Source organism: Morchella importuna, assembly GCF_003444635.1.
Source record: "Morchella importuna strain M04M26 chromosome Unknown Morimp01GS001, whole genome shotgun sequence".
NCBI classification, from domain to species: domain Eukaryota; kingdom Fungi; phylum Ascomycota; class Pezizomycetes; order Pezizales; family Morchellaceae; genus Morchella; species Morchella importuna.
The window spans coordinates 2,300,649-2,324,139 of record NW_025763398.1 but is presented as its reverse complement, the minus strand read 5'-3'; the positions used below and the strand labels follow the sequence as shown (position 1 = coordinate 2,324,139).

General features: G+C 47.2%; 5 protein-coding genes across 5 annotated transcripts; 1 reads left to right on the top strand and 4 right to left on the bottom strand.

The window, feature by feature from the left end:
• Window positions 1–3,788: 3,788 nt before the first annotated feature.
• LAJ45_00586 (uncharacterized protein) lies at window positions 3,789–5,489 on the bottom strand (the record flags this gene model as incomplete). Its single annotated transcript, XM_046110187.1, has 4 exons — window positions 3,789–4,575; window positions 4,645–5,090; window positions 5,147–5,234; window positions 5,296–5,489. The coding sequence occupies 4 exons, from the start codon at window positions 5,487–5,489 to the stop codon at window positions 3,789–3,791; spliced, it is 1,515 nt and encodes a 504-aa protein (XP_045976880.1).
• Window positions 5,490–10,490: 5,001 nt separating this feature from the next.
• LAJ45_00585 (uncharacterized protein) lies at window positions 10,491–12,380 on the bottom strand (the record flags this gene model as incomplete). The annotated part of the gene is made up of 3 exons (XM_046110186.1): window positions 10,491–11,347; window positions 11,421–12,173; window positions 12,245–12,380. The coding sequence occupies 3 exons, from the start codon at window positions 12,378–12,380 to the stop codon at window positions 10,491–10,493; spliced, it is 1,746 nt and encodes a 581-aa protein (XP_045976879.1).
• A 3,340-nt stretch (window positions 12,381–15,720) lies between these two features.
• On the bottom strand, window positions 15,721–16,718 carry LAJ45_00584 (uncharacterized protein; the record flags this gene model as incomplete). The annotated part of the gene is made up of 2 exons (XM_046110185.1): window positions 15,721–16,261; window positions 16,321–16,718. The coding sequence occupies 2 exons, from the start codon at window positions 16,716–16,718 to the stop codon at window positions 15,721–15,723; spliced, it is 939 nt and encodes a 312-aa protein (XP_045976878.1).
• A 2,137-nt stretch (window positions 16,719–18,855) lies between these two features.
• Window positions 18,856–19,827, bottom strand: LAJ45_00583 (uncharacterized protein; the record flags this gene model as incomplete). The annotated part of the gene is made up of 1 exon (XM_046110184.1): window positions 18,856–19,827. The coding sequence occupies one exon, from the start codon at window positions 19,825–19,827 to the stop codon at window positions 18,856–18,858; it is 972 nt and encodes a 323-aa protein (XP_045976877.1).
• A 2,044-nt stretch (window positions 19,828–21,871) lies between these two features.
• Window positions 21,872–22,696, top strand: LAJ45_00582 (uncharacterized protein; the record flags this gene model as incomplete). Its single annotated transcript, XM_046110183.1, has 1 exon — window positions 21,872–22,696. The coding sequence occupies one exon, from the start codon at window positions 21,872–21,874 to the stop codon at window positions 22,694–22,696; it is 825 nt and encodes a 274-aa protein (XP_045976876.1).
• Window positions 22,697–23,491: the final 795 nt, after the last annotated feature.

Here is a 23,491-nt window from a genome sequence, read left to right as displayed (position 1 = left end):
AGTCCTAGCCGACGGGGGGGCTAAGCTGGGTTTTATACAAGAAATCCTTTAAAATGCATCACGGACGAACGGCTAGGCAGTTGATGTGTGAATTTTATACTGTATTGGACTCCTTACATCATTGAGGATTATTATTCACAGGCCATTCTTATTTATTTGTGGGGTAAATTAGGCCATAATAGGCAGGCATACAGCTGTTCAACGCGGGGTCGACAAAGTAATTTATGGTAAAGTGATAATTTACTTTATCAGGACCCGGTTTTTAGCCGACGTGATCCTAGGAATAATTTTTTCGATGCGGGTACGGTACATAGGATTCGTTCCAGGCTGTGCGTTAGATTTTCCGACCGGAGCGGAAGATTGGTGGTCCGGATAAACATAATTCACCGAGTTTACGCCGTTGGCATTAAGCTTAACACGACACGATGCTATTGTCGCATGAAACGTTGGTTTTCGTTTTTCAAGGGGTATCTATCCGGATAATTGTTTTGCCCTCAGTTATGAAATGAGTTTGCGAAACTGAGGACACCAAGACCTTCGGACGTCGTTAGATGTCACTATCAAACGCCGATGCCTGGTGCTACAAAAGTCATATCAACCGTTGTTAGCCTTCATCCAGGCCTAACTTTATGGAGACTTCTAATAATTGTTCAACCAATTCTAACCTAACATGGATGAAGTTGCAACGCCGAGACTTCACTAGACGTGATTGGTCAATCAGTCAACGGTTTGAAGACTTCTCATTCTCACTAGTGCTATAGCGAGTGACTTCTCATGAACAAATCAAATAATGGCCTGACAATAGCAGCAGGGTTAGAGCCAGAAAAGGCATTCATCTCCGCCATATAGATGATCGCTAGAGCAATTATCTGATCATCCACCCTGTAAAGCACAGCTGATTAGAAAACACGACCCGACATCCGGATATCCGGCAAGTACCAACCCAAAAACTCCCCAGGTCCCCACATTCCGAGTACCATGAACTTAAATTTATGGAACGATGGTGGTTCTTTGCACATATACCAGGTTCTTGATGATATCTGTCAGATAGCTGTAAACCGGGGAACATAAAAAACTTAGGCCACACACTGGTTTAGTAACCACCCACCTAATTGTACCCTCGGTTCTCGAGCACGGACAGATGGAAGAGCCGGAGAGTTATAAATGGACCCCGGAAAACCTTATATCGACCTCTAACTTAGCTATTATAATCGAGAGCTCCATATTAGCCTTGTTCTACCGCTCGAGTGGTGACTCTACGCGCCGGATTTCTGAACATCAACCATCGGGATTATATCAACATATCTGTTTACTCTGGAGATTTGTAAGGAGGTTATAAGATCGGCATCAATAAACACCTAACACTAAACTGGAAGAGCCAGCGCGAAAAATTGCATAATCTTCTGGTGTCGGAAGGCGATGAAGCTGGGAGGTGTTTAGCTAAGTCAGGCGTGACTACCAATTTGAAGAGAAGGGGTGGCCGTTTTTATGCTACGTGTTTTGATTGGATACTCTGTGTTTGACACGTGTATACGTCTTACCCTGTCGTAAATAAACAGAGGGACAAACAAGATGTTCTCATGCAAGTACTCGCCGAGTGATTGTTCATGAGCCTTGTTCACTACAATACTTGGCATTAATAAACCCCAAAGTACATGTAGTACCAAGATCTCTTGGCCTATCATGGCGTCTGAACAGATACTCCTTCTAAGGTATCACTCCTCTGTCTAACCTTTGTCTTAAGCCATGGATTGACTACATGTAACTATAGCAATAGCACTCGTGGCCAACGATTGGTCCTTAACCTTTTGACTTCTATCATCTACCCCTTCATTAACTTACCGCTGGGTCTATTTCCTTTTCTTCTTTTCGTCAGCCCCTGTAATAACCTTAAGGTTCTTAAATTTCTCGGCGTTCTGGTTCTAGGGAAACAGTCCTCGACGTCGATGCTGCGGCCCGCCGTGACCACAGTGACATGTAGTACCACCATTGTCACTCCCACGATCATTTCTGTTCTCGTCTGCAAGGCTGTCGCCCATCTATAATCGTCACCGCATCATCATGATCATCATTAACACTTCTAGCCATTATGCCGAAGTCACCATCATAATCACGGCTCTTCGGCACCGCATCGCTTCCTCGCTCCCCGCTGTCAGGGTGCATGGAGCACGCACACTCTCCAATATATCTGGCACGCGCCAGTCTCGTGCCCAAGCCCCATGCTACACCGCAACGCATTACGGTAACAGGCCTCAATCTAAGGATGTTGGGCATAAGAAACCTTATTTAGACTTCTTGAAAAGATACTCTACTCTATAATTTATAATGGCTTATCCGTTCTGACAGCCCGATCTTGAAACTCTCCCGTCGCCTCAGCATGATATCGGGGGATATTTCTTTCACTCGTTGACTCGTTCAATCTTCACTCACCCTACGGCTGAAACAAGATCTCCGGGTGTTCCCAACTTTCATGTTTTACCGCCACCATACTGAGCATCGTGCACCTACTCCCGAACCTCTCTATTGGAACTATTGGAACCGATCTTATTGGCCTGTAATAGCCAAACATCAAGAACGTGATAGCTAACCGCCCGATCACATTTCTGAAAAATTATGCTCCGTCAGCCTGCAGCAGTCTGCTTTAAATCCGAACATACCTCGTATCATGGACTATGAGAAGGAGATTCATCATCAGAGCGAAGTGGTTGCGGCCCTGTTACGATGAAATTTATTTGCATAAAGAGATCGACGGCGCACGCGCGGGGCTGATCGAGACCTATGTACGGTACATGCGCCCGAGTCGCTATGTATTATGAACCGGGATTTCACACTTATGTAGCTAGGTCGCTGACGGTTGCCTGCATATATGGCCAGTCTCAAGCAATCGAAGAGATTCGGAAGGCCAGCCCAATTGCTCAAATCAACTAGAGTCATTCACGGGATTTGGTAATTAGGTATGGTCTTTGGGCGGGCTGAAATTTCAGATATGGTCGTAACCGGGCCCAAGCTACCGTCCAGTTATTGGTCTTAAACCCCCTGTTCGCCGAAAGGCCGTGATCACGAAAGCCCTTGAGCGAACGTAACTGACGCGGCCTCGTGGCAGAATTGCACAAGCTTTCGTCAATCTTCCGGTAACTGGAGATATATCTAGATTGTTTTGCTTTTTTTGCGTTCCAATATGGTGCCCCCTTTAGTTACATGCGAGTTTAATAAGGCGCCAAGTTTTTCTTTTTGAAAGCCACTAAAATAGTTGGTTGAGTTCGTCCTATGAGATCCCGTCCAACAACTGCACTTTAAAAGGGCATTTTAAGATGAGGAAATCGAAATTACTTATTGGAGATCTGATACTTAGTGCTCCCCCTATGTACTTAGCCCCAGGCATGCTCAATCACTCGTTTGCCAGACGTAGCTAAAGAAGCACTATCATTGCCAATCGATATTACATGCAATATTATTATCAAATTATAGGCAAGGTTCCCATGCAGTGAGAGTTTCATCCCGTTTAATAATCAACCAATTTCTGACTGTATCTGAAGGTCATAATGCAAGAGAAATTTATTTGGACCAGAAATCTAACCATTCTAGGTTTCCAAGCGACTCCACATACCACTACCACCAACCACATATATTAAGATAACAAAAGAAGCTGCTATTTACCAATAGCAACCACAAGTAAAGCGCATTAGAAGCAAAAAAGTAAACCTAAGCCCCCAACCTAAACCCTCGTAACTAAAGAGAATGGACATGAAAGATCGTAACATCAGCACGAAACAAATGTGCCGCCTAAACTAAACAGTGTACCTGAAGAAAGTAGCGTAATCACCGTTCTCCCTCTCGGATTCCTTCATCTCATCGGTGTAGGTTTCAAGAGTGAAGCCCTTTTCGCTCATAAGAGCATCCCTCCTAGCGTTCTCCTTTCTCAGGTACCAGGTCATGAATACGCAGAGAAAAGCGCTCATGGTTGTGGTCCCAATGAGTAGCCCATGGCCAGAGTAGTATCTTGGCGCGTCAGTAGACCTATATGCGAATGCCGCAATGGCACCACCCAAGTTTCCGAAACCGACGTGCATGGCGATACCGACACCACGCTTGGTAGAACCGCCAATGTTGTTTCCGTTCCAGGCGACACCCATGGGAACGTTGGGGTAGATACCGGCGGCAGCCAAGAAGGTACCAAGGTACTGAACATGGGGGTTGTGAGTGGAGATCAACATGGTGAAGCCAATGATCGAGAGAAGACAGAAAAAGATCATGAAGATTCCACGTTGGCCCTTCTTGTCAGCGAGGTAGCCTCCGGTGATGGTCGCGGCACAAGCAAAGACGTAAGGAGGGACGGTCATGAGCTGTGACTGCTCGTTGGTATAGCCCATTGCCTTGACGATGGTAGGGAGGAAGAGCGAGAACGAGTACAAGGGGGTGTAGATTCCAATGGTGATCAACATGTGGATGTAAATCTTCCAGTCCTTGACAGCGTGGAAGAAATATTTGATGTCGTATTCATCGGCAAGCGAAGTGCGATCAGCCTTGAGACGGCGAGTGACCTCGATCTTTTCCTCGGGGGTGAGGAATTTGGCACTATAGTTTTCATCCAGTCAGCTTTCTGAGTGCTAGGCTTTAATGTTCGGACGCAAAGAAATTACTCACGTCTCAGGGTAATCGTTAATAGCCCAGTAAGCGACAAATGCAACAATTACTGTTACCAATCCCTCCAAGATGAAAATCCACGCCCAACCAGGCTTTCCTGCAATCCCCTTCATCTCTGAAATACCTCTGGCAAGAAGTCCTCCAAAAGCTCCGGCGAGAGTAGCGGCTGAGAAGAAAATGGCCATACGAAGACCACACTCATGGCGCTGGTACCACATAGTGATGTAGAATGTCACACCGGGGAAGAGACCACCCTCAGCAACACCGAGAGCCATACGAGCAGCAAGAAGACCGCCATAAGAAGTGACAACACCCATGAGAGTCATGACAACACCCCACGCCAACATAATGATGGTGAGCCAAAGAGATGGCCGGGTCTTCTTCATCATGATGTTGGATGGCACTTCAGCAAGCACGTACCAAGGGAAGAAAACAGCAAGTGCAACCTGGAATTGTCAGCATTGGAGAATACATGATGTTTGAATCTCGTTTTAATTCTTACATTGTAGTCGAGCCCGCTCATTCCCAAGTCCTTCTCAAGACCAGCGAGACGTGCATTTCCGACATTGGTACGATCAAGGAAAGAAAGTCTGAGCAGCAAATAATATTAGATACTACTATACCATGGCATATTAATATGGAGATATTCACAGATATAAAAGTGCCAGGAAAGGAACAAGATGCCAATCCATCTTCCTGAGCAGCTTTTTGGTTCTAGCAGCATCAAAAAATGGGCCTTCCGCTGCCTCCATAGTTGATGGAGTTGTAGCTCCATCGGCATGTTGAGCCTTCATAGTCTTCTCAGGCAATTCAGGCGTTGAGGTTTCGAATGCGTTGGTTGACATTGTAGGATAGAGAGCAGCCTGCACGAAACAACTGATGGAAACGGTCGATCCAGGTATCCGGGAACTGCTGTTTGAGTGAATACAAGTTGGGGGAATTGGGTGCTTATATATATGGAGGCATAACATTTCGAAGGCCTCAACCCGCATCATAACTGCAGCCCACCCAACGGGTGCGAAACACGTACTTGGCATCACCCCCTTCCCAACCCTAGGGAAAGAAAAAGGAAAAATAAGGTCTTGGGTAAAGGCGTGTGATGGAGGGTGTGACGAGCTCGGTCGACAGGGACAAGCAATTAAGCTAGAAGGTTGTCAAATAACTCGGCCTTATTGAGCTACATATTACATAGTACGCCTACTTTATACCAAGACGTACGGAAGATACGGGGAAAGGACCGAGACGCAGATCAAGTGTGGGAACTTTCCATCGGCGGCTTAGTTGAGTAGGTGGTTGAATCTCTCAATTGTTTTCCCCCCATGCGTAAGGCATTAATACTCGAGATGTGAATACCTACATAAATTTAATTCCCTCCAAGCACTTCACTGCAAGGCAAGCCAACCAACGCATGGCCCCTATCCCGCGGCCAAAAAAGAAAGGCACAGAGACACCTTCATTTTCTCGCTCTTCCTTTCCCTGCGTTCTTTTCTTTTCCTGTACCTTTCTGCCTAGACCTTCATTCCGTTGTCTAGATAGATGATTTGTACCAAGGCCAATGTCAGGTATGCATGTCCTACAGGAAACCACGAGGGAGTCATGAGAAAACTTGGAAACCCAAGTTAATGAAGTATAATTACTTCCACCGGTACGTGAGGAATGTGTGCAATTTGGTCCATGCATATTGAAGCGTTGTAGAGTAGAGATCACGTATGTATCTAACTCATACACACTATATTAACTTACCGATCATGTACTGTAAGCAGCCTTCCGCCACGATAAAGCTTGCTTCAGCATCTGTGTCTCAATTCTTTTTTTCTTTCCTTTTGTTTGTGAGATGGCTGCTGTGTTGTGTGTATCATGACTTCCCGTCCACCAGAAAGGGTCTTTATCCGGCGCAAACCTTCCCATCCAGGTATCTAGTTACTGACCAAGAGTTCCAGTGCAATGGATAAATATAATTGCTTTCTTTCTTCCTCTCGATGTTAAAGATGAATGCTAAGGAGCGACCAGGGGTGTTGTTAACCTTCTCCTCAACTAGGCCGCTTCTGATATTAGATGCTTCGCTTGGAAATAGAAAAACATGCAAGTAAAATAACCTATCTGGTATCGCACTCTACCCGAGAATTGTGCGTGCAGTAGTGCAAGATTCGATAACGCGGGGGGGTGGGAGGAGGGAAGTGGGAGTTGACTAGGAGTAGATCTCCCAAGCACATAAGCTTACTCTTGACGACGACGAGTCCCACTGCCCAGAATCAACTGCAACTACAACTGCAAGCACCAGGATCCCCACCCCATACATCCAGGGATCAGAGATTAACGGGGAAAACTTCCTGAAGCGGAATGCAATGCAACCCCCATTCGATATGTAGCAGCTTCGAAGAAAACAGAAGAAACGGTATCTAAACCAGATTCTCTAAACGACGATCTCATTCGTCAGCTTAGGGCATTTACAATAATCTACTATCTACATACACAGGTCGAATGAAAATAAATGACGCTCCAGAGCCAGGACCTCTGCAAACGTGACTTCAAGGTGCGGACGGACGGATGGTTTGTAGCAGGTGGCTGGCCTGATGGCGGAGAGCGCGTCTTTCAAGTCCTCCCTCCTATCTAGCAGCAGTCGGTACCACATGTGAGCAGTGCCGTGTGTGGCGTCTGGGGGGGCAAGTGCGGATTGCGAATTGGTTGTCGACTGTCGATTGGTTTTACATATGGTTAGCCAGCCGGCGCTCGCAAAGTTGACAGGTACAAGCGCATTCTAGGTTGGACCTTCACCGCGGTGGCCGACAAGTTACAATCCAGGCCTGCTCGGGCTACGGTCCTGAAACGGGTTCCCAACTTGTAACAAGACCGACAACCACGACTGGTGGTAGTAAATTAACCTTCGCTGCAGCAGTTGTGCCACCCCTAGCTAACCTACCATTATTAACAACCCGTTCTTCGAAAGGGGATCAATACTACTCTGGCAACAACAGCAGAACTGGAACTGACACAGCACACAACACACACCCAACCACCTTTTCATCCATTCATGGAAGAGTAGGCGATCTGAAATCTCTTCACTCCCATCTTAAGGTGCTATTTTGGGTTTTCAGCACCGACTGTCGTGTCTTAGGTCCCCTACTTACCTAATTACTACGACATATTCACTCCTTCTGGCCCTTTAAACCTCTGCACATACCAGGAGAGGGAGAGGAGCACGAGACTGAGACTGACCTGGACTGAGACTGAAGCTGAGACTACCAACAAGCATTTTTGCGTACCTGGAAAGTTCCGAATGGAGTTTACCCCAGAGTAGAGTGCCTACATGAAAATGATAAGTAGGGTACATTCCTCAATCTAACTACCTCCAGTACTCTACTCTACTGGTACTGTAGATACTCCTCTACCATGACCGACCTCCCGACACGTAACCCTTCCTTAAGGGGGGAAGGATATTATCATCTCGACCGTATGCGATAAGGCATGAACTCCAAATGCTTTGCTCTGTGGCAAAATGGCCAAAACAAAAAACCCTTGTTCCCAAAGCCCTGTAGAGCGCTCTATGTGCTCTAGATAACTAGCTGCTCATTCAACTATCCAAAATACACCGTTGGAACACCTGAAGCACATATCGCTATGTACGTGTCAAGTTAGAATAGAGTAGAAACTAATGTATGCGCCTCAGGGATTGATTGTCAAATAGTGTGGTGTGGGGTTTATTTTCCGCCGCAAGGTCGATTCCCCAGAAAACAAACGATTAGTAGTTCTACCATTCCCTACTAAACTAACCTATGATATACAGGCTACAGGGGGTACCTTATTCCACCTAATCTCCTGCCTAACCTTGATGACTGCTTTTAATCCAAAGTGGAGAAACCTTGTTTGCGGCGAAGGAAATGCAGCAGAGATGTATGTAGAGTAAGCGGCTGTAGTATGAATAGCTGGTCTAAAATAATGGAACCGCCAGGGCGGATCTACAAGGATTCCTTCTTAGCCAGCTGCTCACATGCACACGCATAGGTTAAATTCAGTAGAATATTAATTCCTCAAGGCAAGAAACCAAGGATTCTCATGCTGGTGATCAGGATTTTGTATTATTTTTTACCTGGACCCAAGATTGCACCTGGATCGGAGTTCAGATTGAAGAACTGGTGGGTTGGGGGCTCAATTCCATGCTTAATTTCACGCCACCCAGCCGAGACAAGATGCGGAACGTTCTACACGAACGTTATTGTCGATGTAATTAATTCTTAACGTGTACCTATATGCTTTCTCCTGTTTCGTATATAGGTGCTATTTTTCTGTCTTTTCTTTCATAAAACCCTGAGGACTCATGAAACAAATTTAGGTTTTTACCGAGGAGGAGACTCGTCTCGCCTATCTGTTTAATCTAGGATTGGATTAGTAAGTCTAGTCTGCGTTGCTAGGGGCAGCCAAGTACATATAGGGTACAGTAGTTTCGTTTCAGTGGCTCACTTCTTCCTAAATGGATAGAAGGAAAGATTGGGTCTGGACTGGTATCTACAAAGGTACAAGTGTAAATAAGTTTGGGTGTTTGCAAAAGTCAAGCGCACTTAACTGCCGTGTGGCTTGCTTAAGCGGATTTCTAATCTCGCTCTCCCCGAGTGCAGGACATCGGCTCTCTCCGAACTTTTTAGAATCTGGGGATTCTATCTGTATCCTCCTTCTCCCTTCTTTGTACGGTAGTTTGCACCATAATTGGTTTGGATTCAATTTCAGAATCAAACCAACGTTATAAAGTAATTATAGCCAAGACTACTCCTGGCCAACCGTAATTACATATTTGGCAGCTAGGATGCTCATGCAGAACTTATCTAGAGTACATATACGTCTCTATCCTTGGTTTAATGGGTTCATTGTCAATGGTATTCCAACTGGTTTTCCATTCATTGATTCTCATGTAAGCTATAAACACCTATAGCTAGGCAATCTAATCTAAACTTGATTCCATAGGTTAGGTTTTGCAGTGTCAGGCCCCACTATGTCTTAACGAGTAGCCTTTGAATGGATTTTCAGGAAGAGGCCAGTTGTAGTCATGACTTCAATCCTTTAAACTTCGATGGCACACTCGATCCTTGAAGTTTTTCAGTTTAGTTAATGCTAACCTAATCAATCGATTTGCGATTGCCACTCCCTATCTCTCTGCCTAGGTATCCATGCGTCCCCAAGAAACGTCTTCGACAGAGACGTTATGCAGCTTCCACCCCCATTTCTGCCTGCTCTGCCCTGATCTGCGTTCACGATCAATTGAGCTACATACTGCAAGATCATGCTGTTTTATGACTAATCTACATTTCCCCGCTCTATTAGTACTTTCTCTAGGTATTCATTATAATAAAGACAAAAACATTACGGATGATAATGCGCATACTCTATTTCACGTGGCTTGCCCCTGTTTCTGATATTTGAGATTCATAATTGCATATTCTACACCGCACACCGTTAAGCACATGTTCATGAGAAAGAAAACCGAAGTTACGGGTAATTATTTATCCACACGTTTCATCATCATTGGTCCCCAAACTAAACTAACGAACGCCTAGGCAGTAGAAGTATACATAGGGAAAGGATAAAAAGAAATGACAAAAGAGATATAAAAACACAATAAAATAAAAGAAAACCATTGATATGGGTAGATATAGAGTTACGCGTACGGCATGATCCATTTCAACTCAACTTGTGGGGTAAAAAGTAAGGATGTCTGTGCATGGAAAAAATACTTTAGGTATCAACGGTCAAACTAATCACGTACCCCACATTCACAGATTCACAGGCGACAGATATCTCCCCACCCGGGCCGAGGGAAGATCAAAATGCGGGGAAGCTTAGGGCCAAGATCTATCTTAAATCATCTTTCCAGCCTCGAAGCCAGTCAAGCGGTGGCCATGGGGCGGTAGGTCTTCCATCGAATGCCTTCCAGGGCGGGTAGGAATACCCTCTAGTTCAGATATGTACTGCTGCGCCAGTTCAGATGGTGGAGGCGGAACAGAAGAAGCGCTGTGATATGTGTTTGCGCTAACAACGCTAACAGTTGCTGGATCCTTCCTCAACATGGCAGAGTAGGGTATCCCCACACATGAGTTAGCAGGGGGAGGAAAACCGGGACTTGGTATAATGTCGCGTGCTGAGGGCCAGTAGTCTTCTGCGGTGCCAATTGAATTTCTCCTAAGCAGTGATCCCGGCCTCTTGGATAGCCTAGATGCTTTGGGGAGGCGGGGAAGATTTGCGATAGGAGCTGGCCCCGAATCTTCGGCACCATATATTTCGTCCTGTTTGGACAGCCATCTGTCGATTCGATTTCCTGGCGCTGATGCCACAGAGTCGTTACGAGACAACACCAGTGTTCTTTGTGGAACGATGGTTTCGGACGAACGGGTGCGTCGCAGAGGTGGCTCTGCAGGACGCTGAGATACAGATCTCATTAGACCAGGGTCGTCCTCTGCTGTGGGAAACATGACTTCGGTTGGCGAGGGCTTTCCGTATTCCTCATAGATGTATTCGCTGTAATTAAGCGAAAACCTGGAGTCATCGAGGGGATTACTATTTCTAAACGTATTTCGTTGGTGTGGATTCAAGGCGGACAGCGTTGGCGCACGGCGGGGTTGGGCGGATGGTGGAGGCGGCTTGGGCAAGCTCTCTTGGGTGACTTGAGGACAATCGTCGTCATAGAAATCATCAATGAGTTCATCAATCACCTCCCCTGTTACTAAAAAGGTCAATATTCACGCTTTCCTTGGGAGATAACGCAATCAAGGAGCTCAGGGTTGACGTACTATGCTGTAAGGGATGCGGTCCTTGAGGTCCATGAGCTGCGGATGGGACCAAAAGAGAATCTGTCTTATCTTTCTTGCGCTGCGAGAGAGATCTTTGGATATTCAGCAGTCTCTGCTCCAGCTGCTTCCTTTCGTCCATTGATCTCAGCAATTGCCTTGGTTGGTCACTATCTCTGCACCGTGCTGGCTTTGGATGCAATGGCTGTATCAGGTTCATCGAGTTATAATCCGATATCGTCGAGCTTGACATGTGTTGTCTTTCTCTCGCTGAACCTCCCAATACCCTATCTATTGCTTTGATCATTTCCGGCCGAGGCTCCCCATTCTCATCAACGAGATATGTTGCATCCGCAGCCGCTGAAAGTTCTGCATTATCAGGATACTTTCTCGCCGCCGCGCGAATGAACTCTATCTCACTGCGGAGATAGTCGTCGTCCAACTTTAACGGCACCGGTGGCGCTGGAGGCTTCCTTCCATTCGGACCTTCCCCGTAATCGCCATATGAATCAATTATCTGCGTGATCCGATTTGGCGCCGTCGGGGTATACTGGAAAAAGTCGAACGTCCTCCGTTTCTCATTATCAGGCGCATAAGAGCCCAGAGATGCCGGCGGGAACTTTGGGTCGAAGTTCCCATCAAGCCGTTTCGGCGGCTGACCGGTTGATAGTTCCTCAATACTCACCATGGGCCCTCCAAAATCCCCTCCTGGTTTCCCATTGACCTCGATAGCAATGGGGGCCGAGATGTTTAATCCTGTTCACGAAATAATGGTTAGTCCCTTTTTTTCAACCTATGTGGAAGGCTTGCTTCTATCTGATACTTACCAGAGGAATCCCCCGACTTCTCTAGGTCGTGGTATTTTTTATTATTATGGCGAGGCCTGCTACAGCAAAGCCATGGTTTTATGGCTTCGAGAAGTTTCTCTTTGCCAGTCATTGACTTGCTGCCCACGCGGTACATCTTCGGCCCGCCGGTGCGTTAAAATATCTTATAAAGTGAGTATTAAAACGAAAGGTCCTGCCTTTTTTTTTGATGTTTCAAAATTGAGTTAATGAGAGTCAAGAATGAAGAGGGAGAAATGAATCAAAGAAACAAATGAAAGAACGTGACTGAAACCAGGTCACCGAAAGATGCAGAAAATACCTGCAAGAAAGGCTCGAGAAAGGGACTAGAACAGCTTATGATGGGTGGCAGCACCTATATACCACCCTCTACACTACCATGGGTAAAGATGCAGAATTCATCGGTAGGTTCAAGCGGCACAGTAGTCATTTCGGGGTTGCACGCGAAAAATAGTCATAGACGGTGACGAGAGTGATATCTCGCCGATCAAACTTGAAATATCTACATTCAACAGTGCGGTAACAATAAATACCCAGGTGTGGACAGCTTCCTTCGGTTCATTCTCATTCTTAGATATCTATCTATCGTTCCTTCAGGCTCTGTGAATTTTCGATTCCTCGATGGCAGGCTCCCTTGCCTGGTGCTTGAATGATTCCAAAATCATCGGCAGGTACTCAATACTAAAGACCTCCAAGCCACACTCTCATGATAATTGGAATATAGCTAAATCTCGAAACCCACTCCTGCGCCAGTTGCTGGTCCGTGAACACTAGTTGCTTGATACCCCCTTTGAAAATACTGGTCGTTTCATTCAAGTCTCTGCCACAAGCAGTATACTATTTCACGACCTGTTTTCCAAACATGATTTCTCGCGCCTCCGTCGCCATATCATGCTTCATTGCCATTTACTTACCGGGGGCAGTATGAGTTGTCGTTTGATACCGGTGTGTTTGGGGACCTGCGTTTCTTGGCAAAGCCTTACCGGATGCTATTTGTGGAACCATGTTAATGCTTTGCCAAGGCCGAACCCACCTATCAGCATTCGAGTAGGAAATACTACTAAACGTTTGGTAGACCTCAAACTGCAACCATATCTGTTCGTTATTCCGCGACTGTCGCTTCAGTGAGCAGAACACATCGAGTTCGGGGTACGAGTGCAGAATCATTTTCTCATCGCCTATTCTTGACGGGTGAAAACTTTGGAGTCTGCATAGTGACTTGCAGTTTATGCTTTAACCTTCACCGGATCGGATCTCATCAACACCAAGATGGCCTTGTTTTCCAAATATGATCGGCAGGCACCCCTTCTGCTTTTGAGTATAGCCATTTAGAATAACCTACTTTTGTAAGGGTTGAACATATCTGCAGGCACGGGTGATCTTCATCAATCTTCTAGTTAGAGGACTAGCCTTCATTATGAAGGAGGTTGTGCAGATCATATTCTCATCCCTCGAAATCGTTTATTGTTCAACCTCTAGCCTCCAGTGCTTTCCGTAGGAATTAGTGTTGTAAATCTGAATCACAAGCAATGATATTATACGGCTCCAGAACAGCGGTGCGACCATTGCGGCGTAGATAGAGCCCTGGAAGAATACTTTGTCTTTTGACAACTTATAGTGGCGGGAATTGGTTCACGCCTGTTTCTTCGATCGCTCTAGTATGAAAGTTACATCTAAGGGTTTACCCCGCATACTTTGCGCTATGCCCACCCCAAATGCAATTTCCAGATAACACGGGATTGTGTTTCTGATGGATGACGTGTTTTTGTCTTTCTGTTCATACCGATCCAGCCACGATTCTCCTGTTGTTTAGATTCAAGGACCATCTCTCTGGACTTGAAACATCTTGGAAATGTTTTTCCGGTGAAGGGTGACATAACAGACATGTGAAACAATGCCACGCACGTTATCAAGAAGATTAAGGGAAACTTGAGTATAGAATTAGGGATGAATTAACGGGAAGGAAAAATCGTTCCTCCGGTCTTCCATTTATTGAAGGGGAAATCGAAGACATGCTATCTGCCGTCGAATTAAGTGGCAACGGGAGATTTGAGTCTATTGTGGAGATCCAGGAGCTGTGCATAGAAGCGAGTTCAGGCTTCGAACTTTGTTTTATACTCATGAGATCTCACTCGATGTTTCCCACCATACAAGATGATAAAGAGATTCAACCCCATAGATGTTTTGGTACATTGAAGAAACTTACAGAGAATCTTACTTTCTAATGCTATAGTCCCCCATCTCCCATCCGAGCAGAAATGTTTTTTTTTTTTTTTTTTTGTTTAATTCATTAATTAGAAATGTTTTGTTGATACGTGCGCCTATCCGGTACCAGCTGTAATCCGGTAAACCTTTAATATTTCAGGGCTCTAACGGTAGGTTAAGTTTTTATTTTCTTTTCAGAGGGCCAATTACCCGTGCTTGTTAACAACTCAATCTAACGCCATAGCGGATGGGTAGCTAGCAGCAACGAAGGAACCGGACCAAAAAGGGGGAGATGCTTTCAAGTTTAAGAGCTAGATGTAGGAGATTCTGCGTCAATACACTTCTACCCAAAGGCAAGAGATAGAGATAAAAGGGAAAGAGCCACAAGATAGGGAGGGGGAGGAGGATTAAGGGAGTAAGGGAGGAGGGATATGGGGAACTTAATCAAGTGGCGATACGTCGGCGTGCGATCGTGAAGAAGGTACATAAGCTTTAACTGTCCCGAGCGTCTAATCGAGTTAGCCGAGTTGGATGGCCCACCGAAGATTTTTTTCTTTCTCTCGTGCCAGGTCTTTCTTTACGTTGTTCCTTGGCAGTTTGCAAGGGGACATTAAAAAGAACAGTCTTGATACTTGAACAAGAGAAGAGTTTGGTAGTTAAAGAAGATCATGATGGCAACTTAATATTGACTACGCTCCTGAAATTATAGATTAAATGAGATTATATGATTGGGAAATGGGCACTTTTTTTATATACGCCTACAAGAAGTATTTTACTACATTTAATTTATTTACCATTTCTCGCTCTCTTACTCTATCGACGTACATCCCCGCAGCAAAGAAAAAACCATGCTACCGGAACTGGTGGTTATACAGTGATTGCTAGAGTTTATTCTAAAGCCATTGATTGCGGATAAGCTGATCTAGAGAGATAAGGAGAGATAAAAAGATCTATGAGCCAAGGCCACTCCGTCTCGGCGCCTGCTTTAGGGTGGGCGGCATTATTCATTCTAATTGGCTATGAGATCGATTGGTACCTGCTGTATTCCGTTCAACGGTGAGGGCGCCAAGTGCAGGATTAGCAAACTTTTTCGGTACATACATGTATTCTTTTATAGCATAGTAGACACTCTTATAGTATACATGTACATGTAGAACAGATAGAATCATGAACTATCACTCTCCACTGCCCAAAGCCAGCCCTAACCTCAACTATCAACTCCACCAACCCAAATACACGATGTGGCTACAAGACTATTTCGCTGCCGCTCTCACCTTCTCGTTCTGATGCCACTTGTACCCGCCGTTCTCCAATCCCTCTTTCACCAATCCTCTCACCACCTCCCGCGCGCCCCTCGGCCGTCTCCCCAAAAGCTCCTCCAAAGTCCCATGGACGTCTCCCGCTTCCCCATCCTCAAACGCCTTAAGAGTTGTCGCCCAACTCCTTGCAAACGCTTCCGGCCTCTCACCCCGCTCTACAAGCCCCTTTACATACTCCTCCAAACCCACCTTCTCAACGACCAGCTCATTACCTAGCTCACCACGGATGACCTCCGCAACCTGTGTCAACGTCAGAGCCTCGGGCCCTGTTAAGACCACAGTCGAGTTGACATATTTTTCGTCGTCCGACAGCAGCAGCCTTGCCGTCCCTTCAGCGAGCTCTGTACGCGACGCAAAAGCGATAGGTCCGTCATATGGGAGGATAACAGACTTTGATTCGGGCGTCCAGCTGAGGAAGAGCGGGAATGCCTCTGTATATACACCTTCCCTGATGATTGTGTATGATAATCCCGACCTATTCATCACATCAGCCACTGTTCCATGCTTTACTTGCTTTATGATATCAACACTTACTCCTTCAACAATTTCTCCGTCTCCAGGTGTGTATGCTGTAACTCGCTCACACTGTTCTCCCTATTGCCGTTGATAGCAAGAGAGGTATAATATACCCTCCCAACGCCAGCACGCACACATGCATCAATGGCATTCTTGTGCTGAATTAGACGCTTTTCGTTGTCGAAGGAATCCGTAGATACGATTAAGACCTTTGCAGCCCCGGCAAATGCGGTGTCCAGCGTGCTGGGAGTATCAAAATCACCGACACGGAAGGTTGCATTGGGAATTTGCGGTGCGCGGGAGAGTGAGCGGGTTGTCCCCACTATGGAGGGACCTGTGCTGGAGGTAAATTCAGATAAATATCCGAGAGTAGCACGGCCGAGGCCGCCGGTGGCGCCAGTTACGGTTATGGACATTGCGGGCTTCTATAGGAGGGTATGAGGTATGTTGTAGATATGTGACTTCCGGAAAGCGAATTGAAGTATTGACTGAACTGATACTGATGATGATGTAGAAAACGCACCGGAGGGAACCTAAGGGGTTTATATAAAAAAATACTACACCCTTCTTTAATAGTTTATCACTGACGACGACCAACTTCCCAAAGCACGATCCAATTGATGATTTCAAATCATCGGACCGAGTGATCGACCATGACCCGCATACCTTGTTAATTGGTTGCATGGTGGTACAAGAGCTCGGTCACCAGTGTCCAAACCCCAACAAGGAAGTCGACGAGTCGGAGTCTACACCCGTATTATAAATCTTCAGTATTTCTAAGCAAGGCTTGTTTCAACACCGCGCGGCCTAACATTTGACATCTATGAATGACATCGACTACAATTACAGGCAATAAAGCCTTATTATGGCCTGAATTTTACACAGATGGACCATTGGGATTGACGCAATCACCCCTCAGATGTCGAGTTATATATGGTGCCTCTTTCGCATTAAATATCCAGTTGATTCTTCATAGTTCTGGTGCTCTACCAGGGCGAGCGAGCATAATGCTTTAATGGAACCATTATTTTGCTGTGGATCTTATAATTAACGGATCCTCCTGGTTCTTTCTTGAGCGCGAATGATTACCTAGATCTTTAGTTAGATCAATTTCAAGAGGAGGCAATATACTCTACCGTTGTTGATCCTATGTCGAACTATGCCGGCTCGGACTAGGCACTGGGGTATAAAGCGCTGTCGTCAAACAGTATACAGTCCTCATTTCGCACATGCGTGAAGGGCAATTGGGTTAGGGTCCCGTGAAGTCTCGCGATTAGTAACAAGGCGTATCTATACAGTCGTCCACAGGGTGAGGACGAACACTGGGTGTAGACGAACAAGGATTTTTGGACAAATAGAAAGATCACTTGGGCAGCTTGGCTGTTTCTTGCCATATTGAGAACCCTGGTTCGTCTTCACCCAGTGTTCGTCCTCACCCTGTGAACGACTGTACTTACTTCAACCCACCCCCGAGATCAAAGGGTTAGGTTTCGATGGGACGGGCTACCACTTCTATCACAATTATTTATACCTAAAATTAAGCCAAAGTAATCAACCATACCTGAGGTAAACATATAAGAGGAGAACGTCCTATTCATTCTATACGAATTTGATATTACGCTATGTATCTACCATCGTTTCCAAGAATACCTAGAAGGATTACAGAATACTCTTAGATGCAGTAGAATTCTTTTGCCAGACTTTACGAGGTTTGTGCTAGTACTTGACTTCTTACTTCTGAATGCATAAGGTTGCTGTATTATATAGGCGAGTTTTATAGTTCTACTCTCCTCTATGGCGGACCGTCTTGCAGGCATACCAAGATTATCTGAAACCTGGTATGCTTACCACCCGCCGCCATCTGTCATTCGACAATCATATCATATCATATCAGATCCCCCAATTAACGATCCATGCCACGGTATCGCATTATCACTCCCGACCATTACCGGACCGGGCCTCTCAGAACTTCACTTCACACCTCCCACGCGCACATATTCATACTTCACACTTCGCACACGCGCGAACACGAACGCACACAAATCCTTCTAGAGAGCACCCTTTCATTCCCTTCCGTTCCACCCTCTAACCCGCCAAGTGAGCACACGAAATAATCTACACGACCAGAAGAAAGGACAACAACGCTTGACTCCGAAACACAGACTGAAAAGACGAAAGAACAAAAAGCATTGAATAACCTCCCAGTAGTAAGTAAGTAGTAAGTAGTAAAGCAATAAGTAGAAAGTAATGAAGCAGAAGTGGTAGTAGCCAATGAATATAAAAAAAGAAAGAGATAATGAAAAGAACAGAAGAACACACAATGCAGCTAGTTGCTTGGGAGAAAAAAAATAAAGAAGGAAAAAAATGCAAATACAATGCATAAAATGCAATGTAAAAATGAATGGTGTTCTTGTTCCTGCACGGAGCGAGCAAACAGCCTAAGATACAGGTAAAACGCCGGTACTAGCGATGGCTCATCAATACCTACATGCATAAACGTAATGACATCCTTTTAGAAATAAAAAGAAAGAGAGAAAGAAAAAGAATGGGGTATCATGACATCTCCATATCCGTCTCGACACCATGGTCCGCAAAGGGCGCACTCACCCTGCTCCCAATCTGAACAGGACTATCGCCCTCATCATCGTACTCCTCAAGGGTTCGCTTCTTCTCGCCCCGATAGGGGCGAACACCTTTACTGCCCGGCTGACCGCCTCCTGATCCCCTGTTACCCAGAAAGGCCTGTCTCCTCGCCATCCATATCGGCTCATAGCTCTGCAGCAGCCACTTCATCCCGTCGTCAAAGCACACACAGAAGCGCCTCGACTGCACATGCTGAATCGCCTGCACCGCCGAGCCGCCCAGGTGCTGCATGATATAGGCCGCGGCCACCGCGGCACTCCTCTCATTCCCGCTCTCGCAGAACAGCAGCGTCTTCCCGCCCGGCGGTAGCGCCCGGTGCGCCTGGAAGTACGCCCGCTGGTACGTGTACAGCACGCGGCCGTCAATCGGCACATTGATCTCGTTTGGGCGCTCCGCGCCCAGGCCCGAGAGGTAGTGCTCGTCGATGAGGTCCGTCGCGCGCTGGAACTGCGCAATGAGCTGCTGGTTCCCCGAGACGTCGATGCTCTCGAAGCGGACGCCGGGGAGCTGGGTTGCGAGGAGGTTTGCCTTTGCGGTCATGGCGCTGCGGACGGCGAGCAGCAGCGTGATGTTCTCGCGCTTGATGAAGTCGATGGACTTTGCGGCGCTGAGGGGGCCGAGCCAGAGGTGGGTGAGGATCTGCTGGGCTTCCCGGCGGGACTCGTATTTCCAGTCCTGGAGGGAGGTGGGGAGGATGCTGCTGCTCGGGGAGACTACCATGTGTTCGAGCGTGGGTTGGGGGTCGGAGCCATCGAATTGGCGGGCTTCGGGGTTGAGCGTGGGTGGGGGTATCAGAATGCGGGGAGGGGCGGGGAGCCCGGCGGTGTAGACGTTGTTGGGCTGGTGGGATGAGGGCGTTTGGAGGGACATGGCATTGGCCATTGGCTGTGATGGTGATGGAGTGAGCGAATGACAGGACAGGGCAGAACGGCGTGTATTAGCAGAGGGTATGATTGCAGGTAGGAATGAAATAGGAAGGAGAGAACTGATAGAGAGATGTGCAGAGGATAGAGAGAGTGAGAGAGTGAGAGAGAAGAGAGGAGGAGGAGGAGAGGGATGCGAAGAAGGAGAGGGATGCGAAGAAGGAGAGGGAGAAAGTGAGAAAGCGTGTGTGTGGCCGTGTGGAAGCTACGAGGGCTGACGGGAGTCCGGGACAGGACAGCCAACACCAGCAGCAGCAGCAGCAGCAGCACCGTTCTTAGCGGGGCACTTTCTGATTGGGATCACGAGCCCTAAAAAAGTATTGTGCATTTCCTGAACTGTGCGGATTGCATTTATTTTTATAGCTATTGCAATATTGTCCGTCCGCAAGTGCACACCACCACCACCACCACCACCACACCTAACCCCACCACAAGTGCAGTAATAACAACTGCTCTAGGAGATGGAGCTCTCCCAGAGACCGGCATTCTCTCTGCCAGTGCACTTTGTCATCTTTGTCTCCTGTGTGTATCTTCTCTGCGCTTTCTGCTAGGTTTATCTGCATCTGATGGATTGAGTCTGCACTCGCCATGCTCGATGGAACCTACATGATGCACGTGACGGACCCGTCAAACTAATTTAAAGTGAGGCTCAAACCACAAGATCCCTGCTCTCGCTCCTCCACATCCACGATCCCTTCCCCCCCGCACAACTCACTGATCGTGTGGTGAGTCAAGCAAGATTGCGCGCAGTGGTGGTGGTGGTGTTTGTTGTCTGCGCTCTCGTTGGAATGAATTAACGGGGAATTACCCTGACTCACAAGTACGGGGCGACCGAACCGGGAGACCCTCTCAGCGCAGCTAAACACCAAGATTAAGCTTCAAACTCACGATAATAATAAGACCAAGACAATCATCTCGTATATTTATTATATTCCGAGACATTTACATTTAATTATCTGATGATCGGCATTTATTAGCTGTTCCTCTGGTGCGTTGTGGTCCCGTCTCGAGTGAGAATCAGTGAACAGTCGTCCACTTACCCGGCCCTGCCAAGCCACTAGTATGCCATTTAAAACCCACCCAGATTTTTTACTTTCACTTCACTTCTCCGGACACAACAATCAATAATCACACCAATTGGTAACCACGCTACCACGGAATACTGACAATTAACAGTAAGTTATTCACCCCTCTCTCTCCAGCTCTGCCACGGAAGTAGGGTCCAGATGATGAACATATGAGTTCTGCAATGCCAATTTGCAACCCTGCTGAGCCTTTTCCTCTTAGAAGGGCCTCGTCTCGGCGGGTGTCCCATCTGAGTTGGGAAGGGACATTGGCGGGGTTGCGACATGCGGATTAAAAAACACTACACTTGATCTGATGTTGTACCTACTTTTGGAGGCTTTGAGCGAGTTGCATTGTTTGAATGGGGCGCTGACTTTAATGTTTGCTCAGTTCATCTACGGACATCTTGATCCAGGGCTCCTTCCGTCAGGTTGATGCAGCGGATACACAACATTTAGAGGTATCCTGCATGGGGTATATATGGTAGGGCTGTAACAACACCTGTCTGTTCATATAGATTATTTATGCAATGGAAATCACATTAACTGCTCACCCCATTCGTTTTTCTGTCTATGCTGTACCCGTATCTGTGAAACATCAGTGCCCACAAACAATCCCAGCATCTCTGTACCTGTGAAACCTTAGGGCCCTATATCACCCGAACAATAATCCGCCATCACTATTGTGCTAACACGCTCAAGACACTTTGGACGCGTACTCACGTGCCCTCCACCCTGCCGGGTAACTGCTAATTTCCCCCCACGCATTGTGATCATTGACCCCCAATCATTGACACCATTGACCTGGACCTACGTAACCGCACACCAAGGTCACAGCCTTTCCCCTTCTGCGCAGAACACAGAACCACCAATTGAAGTAACAACTCACAAATCCCTTAACCAATCCAATCCACATACCTCAACTCCACATACAGAGCAATGACCACCGACCCTCCCCACGTCGACATCCTCCTCCTCGGCTCTGGCTGGACCAGCACCTTTATGACCCCCCTCCTCACCCAGCTCTCCCTCACGCACGCCCTCACCTCACGCAGCGGCAGCCCCTCCACCATCCCCTTCACCTTCGACCCCACCTCCACCGACCCCACGCCCTTCACGCACCTCCCCCCCGCCACCACCGTCCTCATCATCTTCCCCCTCCGCGGCGCCGAGGCCACAAAGGCCCTCGTCTCCCTCTACACCCAGACGCACCCCAACACCCCCGCAAACTTCATCCAGCTCGGCTCCACGGGCATCTGGACGGCCCCTGGGCGCACAACCCGCCACAGCCCCTACGACACCACCAATGCGCGTGCGGTCGCCGAAGACGCCCTGCTGGCGCTCGGCGGCGCGGTGCTGAACCTTGCGGGGCTGTGGGGCGGCGAGCGCGACCCCCGGAACTGGGTGGGCCGGGTTGCGGCGACGAAGGAGGCGCTGAGGGGGAAGGAGGGTCTGCATGTGGTCCATGGGGCGGATATGGCGTGGGCGGTGGTGAGCTTGATGAGGAGGTTTACGCCCGGTGAGCGGTGGATCGTGAGTGATATGAGGGTGTATGATTGGTGGGATCTGGCGAGTGCGTGGGGTGCTGGGGGCGCGGGCAGGGAGAAGAAGGGGGAGCAGATGGAGTGGGTTTTGGAGATGATGGAGGAGGGGGGCGTGGGGGCGTTGCCGAGGGGTGGGGAGGGGTGGAGGAGGTTGGAGTGTGCGGACTTTTGGAGGATGGCAGGGAGGGGGCCGTTAATAAGGTTGGACTTTTCTGGGTAGAGCTTCCCTGGGTATAGAGATATGGGCACCTTCCGTAGGCTTGGGGTAATGGTTTCTGTCGTTTGCTTCAAGATAACTTTGCTTCAATAAGTAGCTACTTATATGTAGTTGAAAAACAAATAGCATCGTCTAGTAAGGCGGAAAAAGCTATGTGGGAATTAATATCGCCTTAATTAAGAATAGCTTAGATACAAGAATTTCCCATTTCTAGACTTTCCTTCCTGATTATTTTGGTGCTCAGTTGCCCTAAAAGGGCAATAACGAATCGCCTGTGGAAGACCGTCTTTTTTTTGGTAACGAATCGTTTTGTAATTTCGAGAGATATAAGGCCAACCACTCTAACAAAGTATGTTGATTTTTAGAAAGTTCTAGGCCTCGAATTCATAAAGTTTTCTTGTATCAATCGGTAATTATATATAAGGTTTGGCGTATAGTACAGACACACCGACCTGAATGATACCATCAACGTAATCCGGATCTAATAGGACAGGCAAGTTCTGTACAAGTTCTAATAACCACCTGTTTACCCTCGCTGTCATTTAGAACTTGTACCTATAGAGATTTCCCGCGCCGCCAAGATTCGAGTGATACAATATGATGCAAAAAACCACATATTCAGTTCGTGAAATGCCCGACAATTGCCGGCATAGAGACGCACACGAACCAACCCGACGTCCGACTGCTCAAGCTGGACACCTTGTTATCTAAACCATCTCGAGTTTAGCATAACCAAAGTTTGAACCAAAGATTGCGCTCAGCTTGAGCCAGTTCATCCTCATTCCTTCCTGAGGCGTA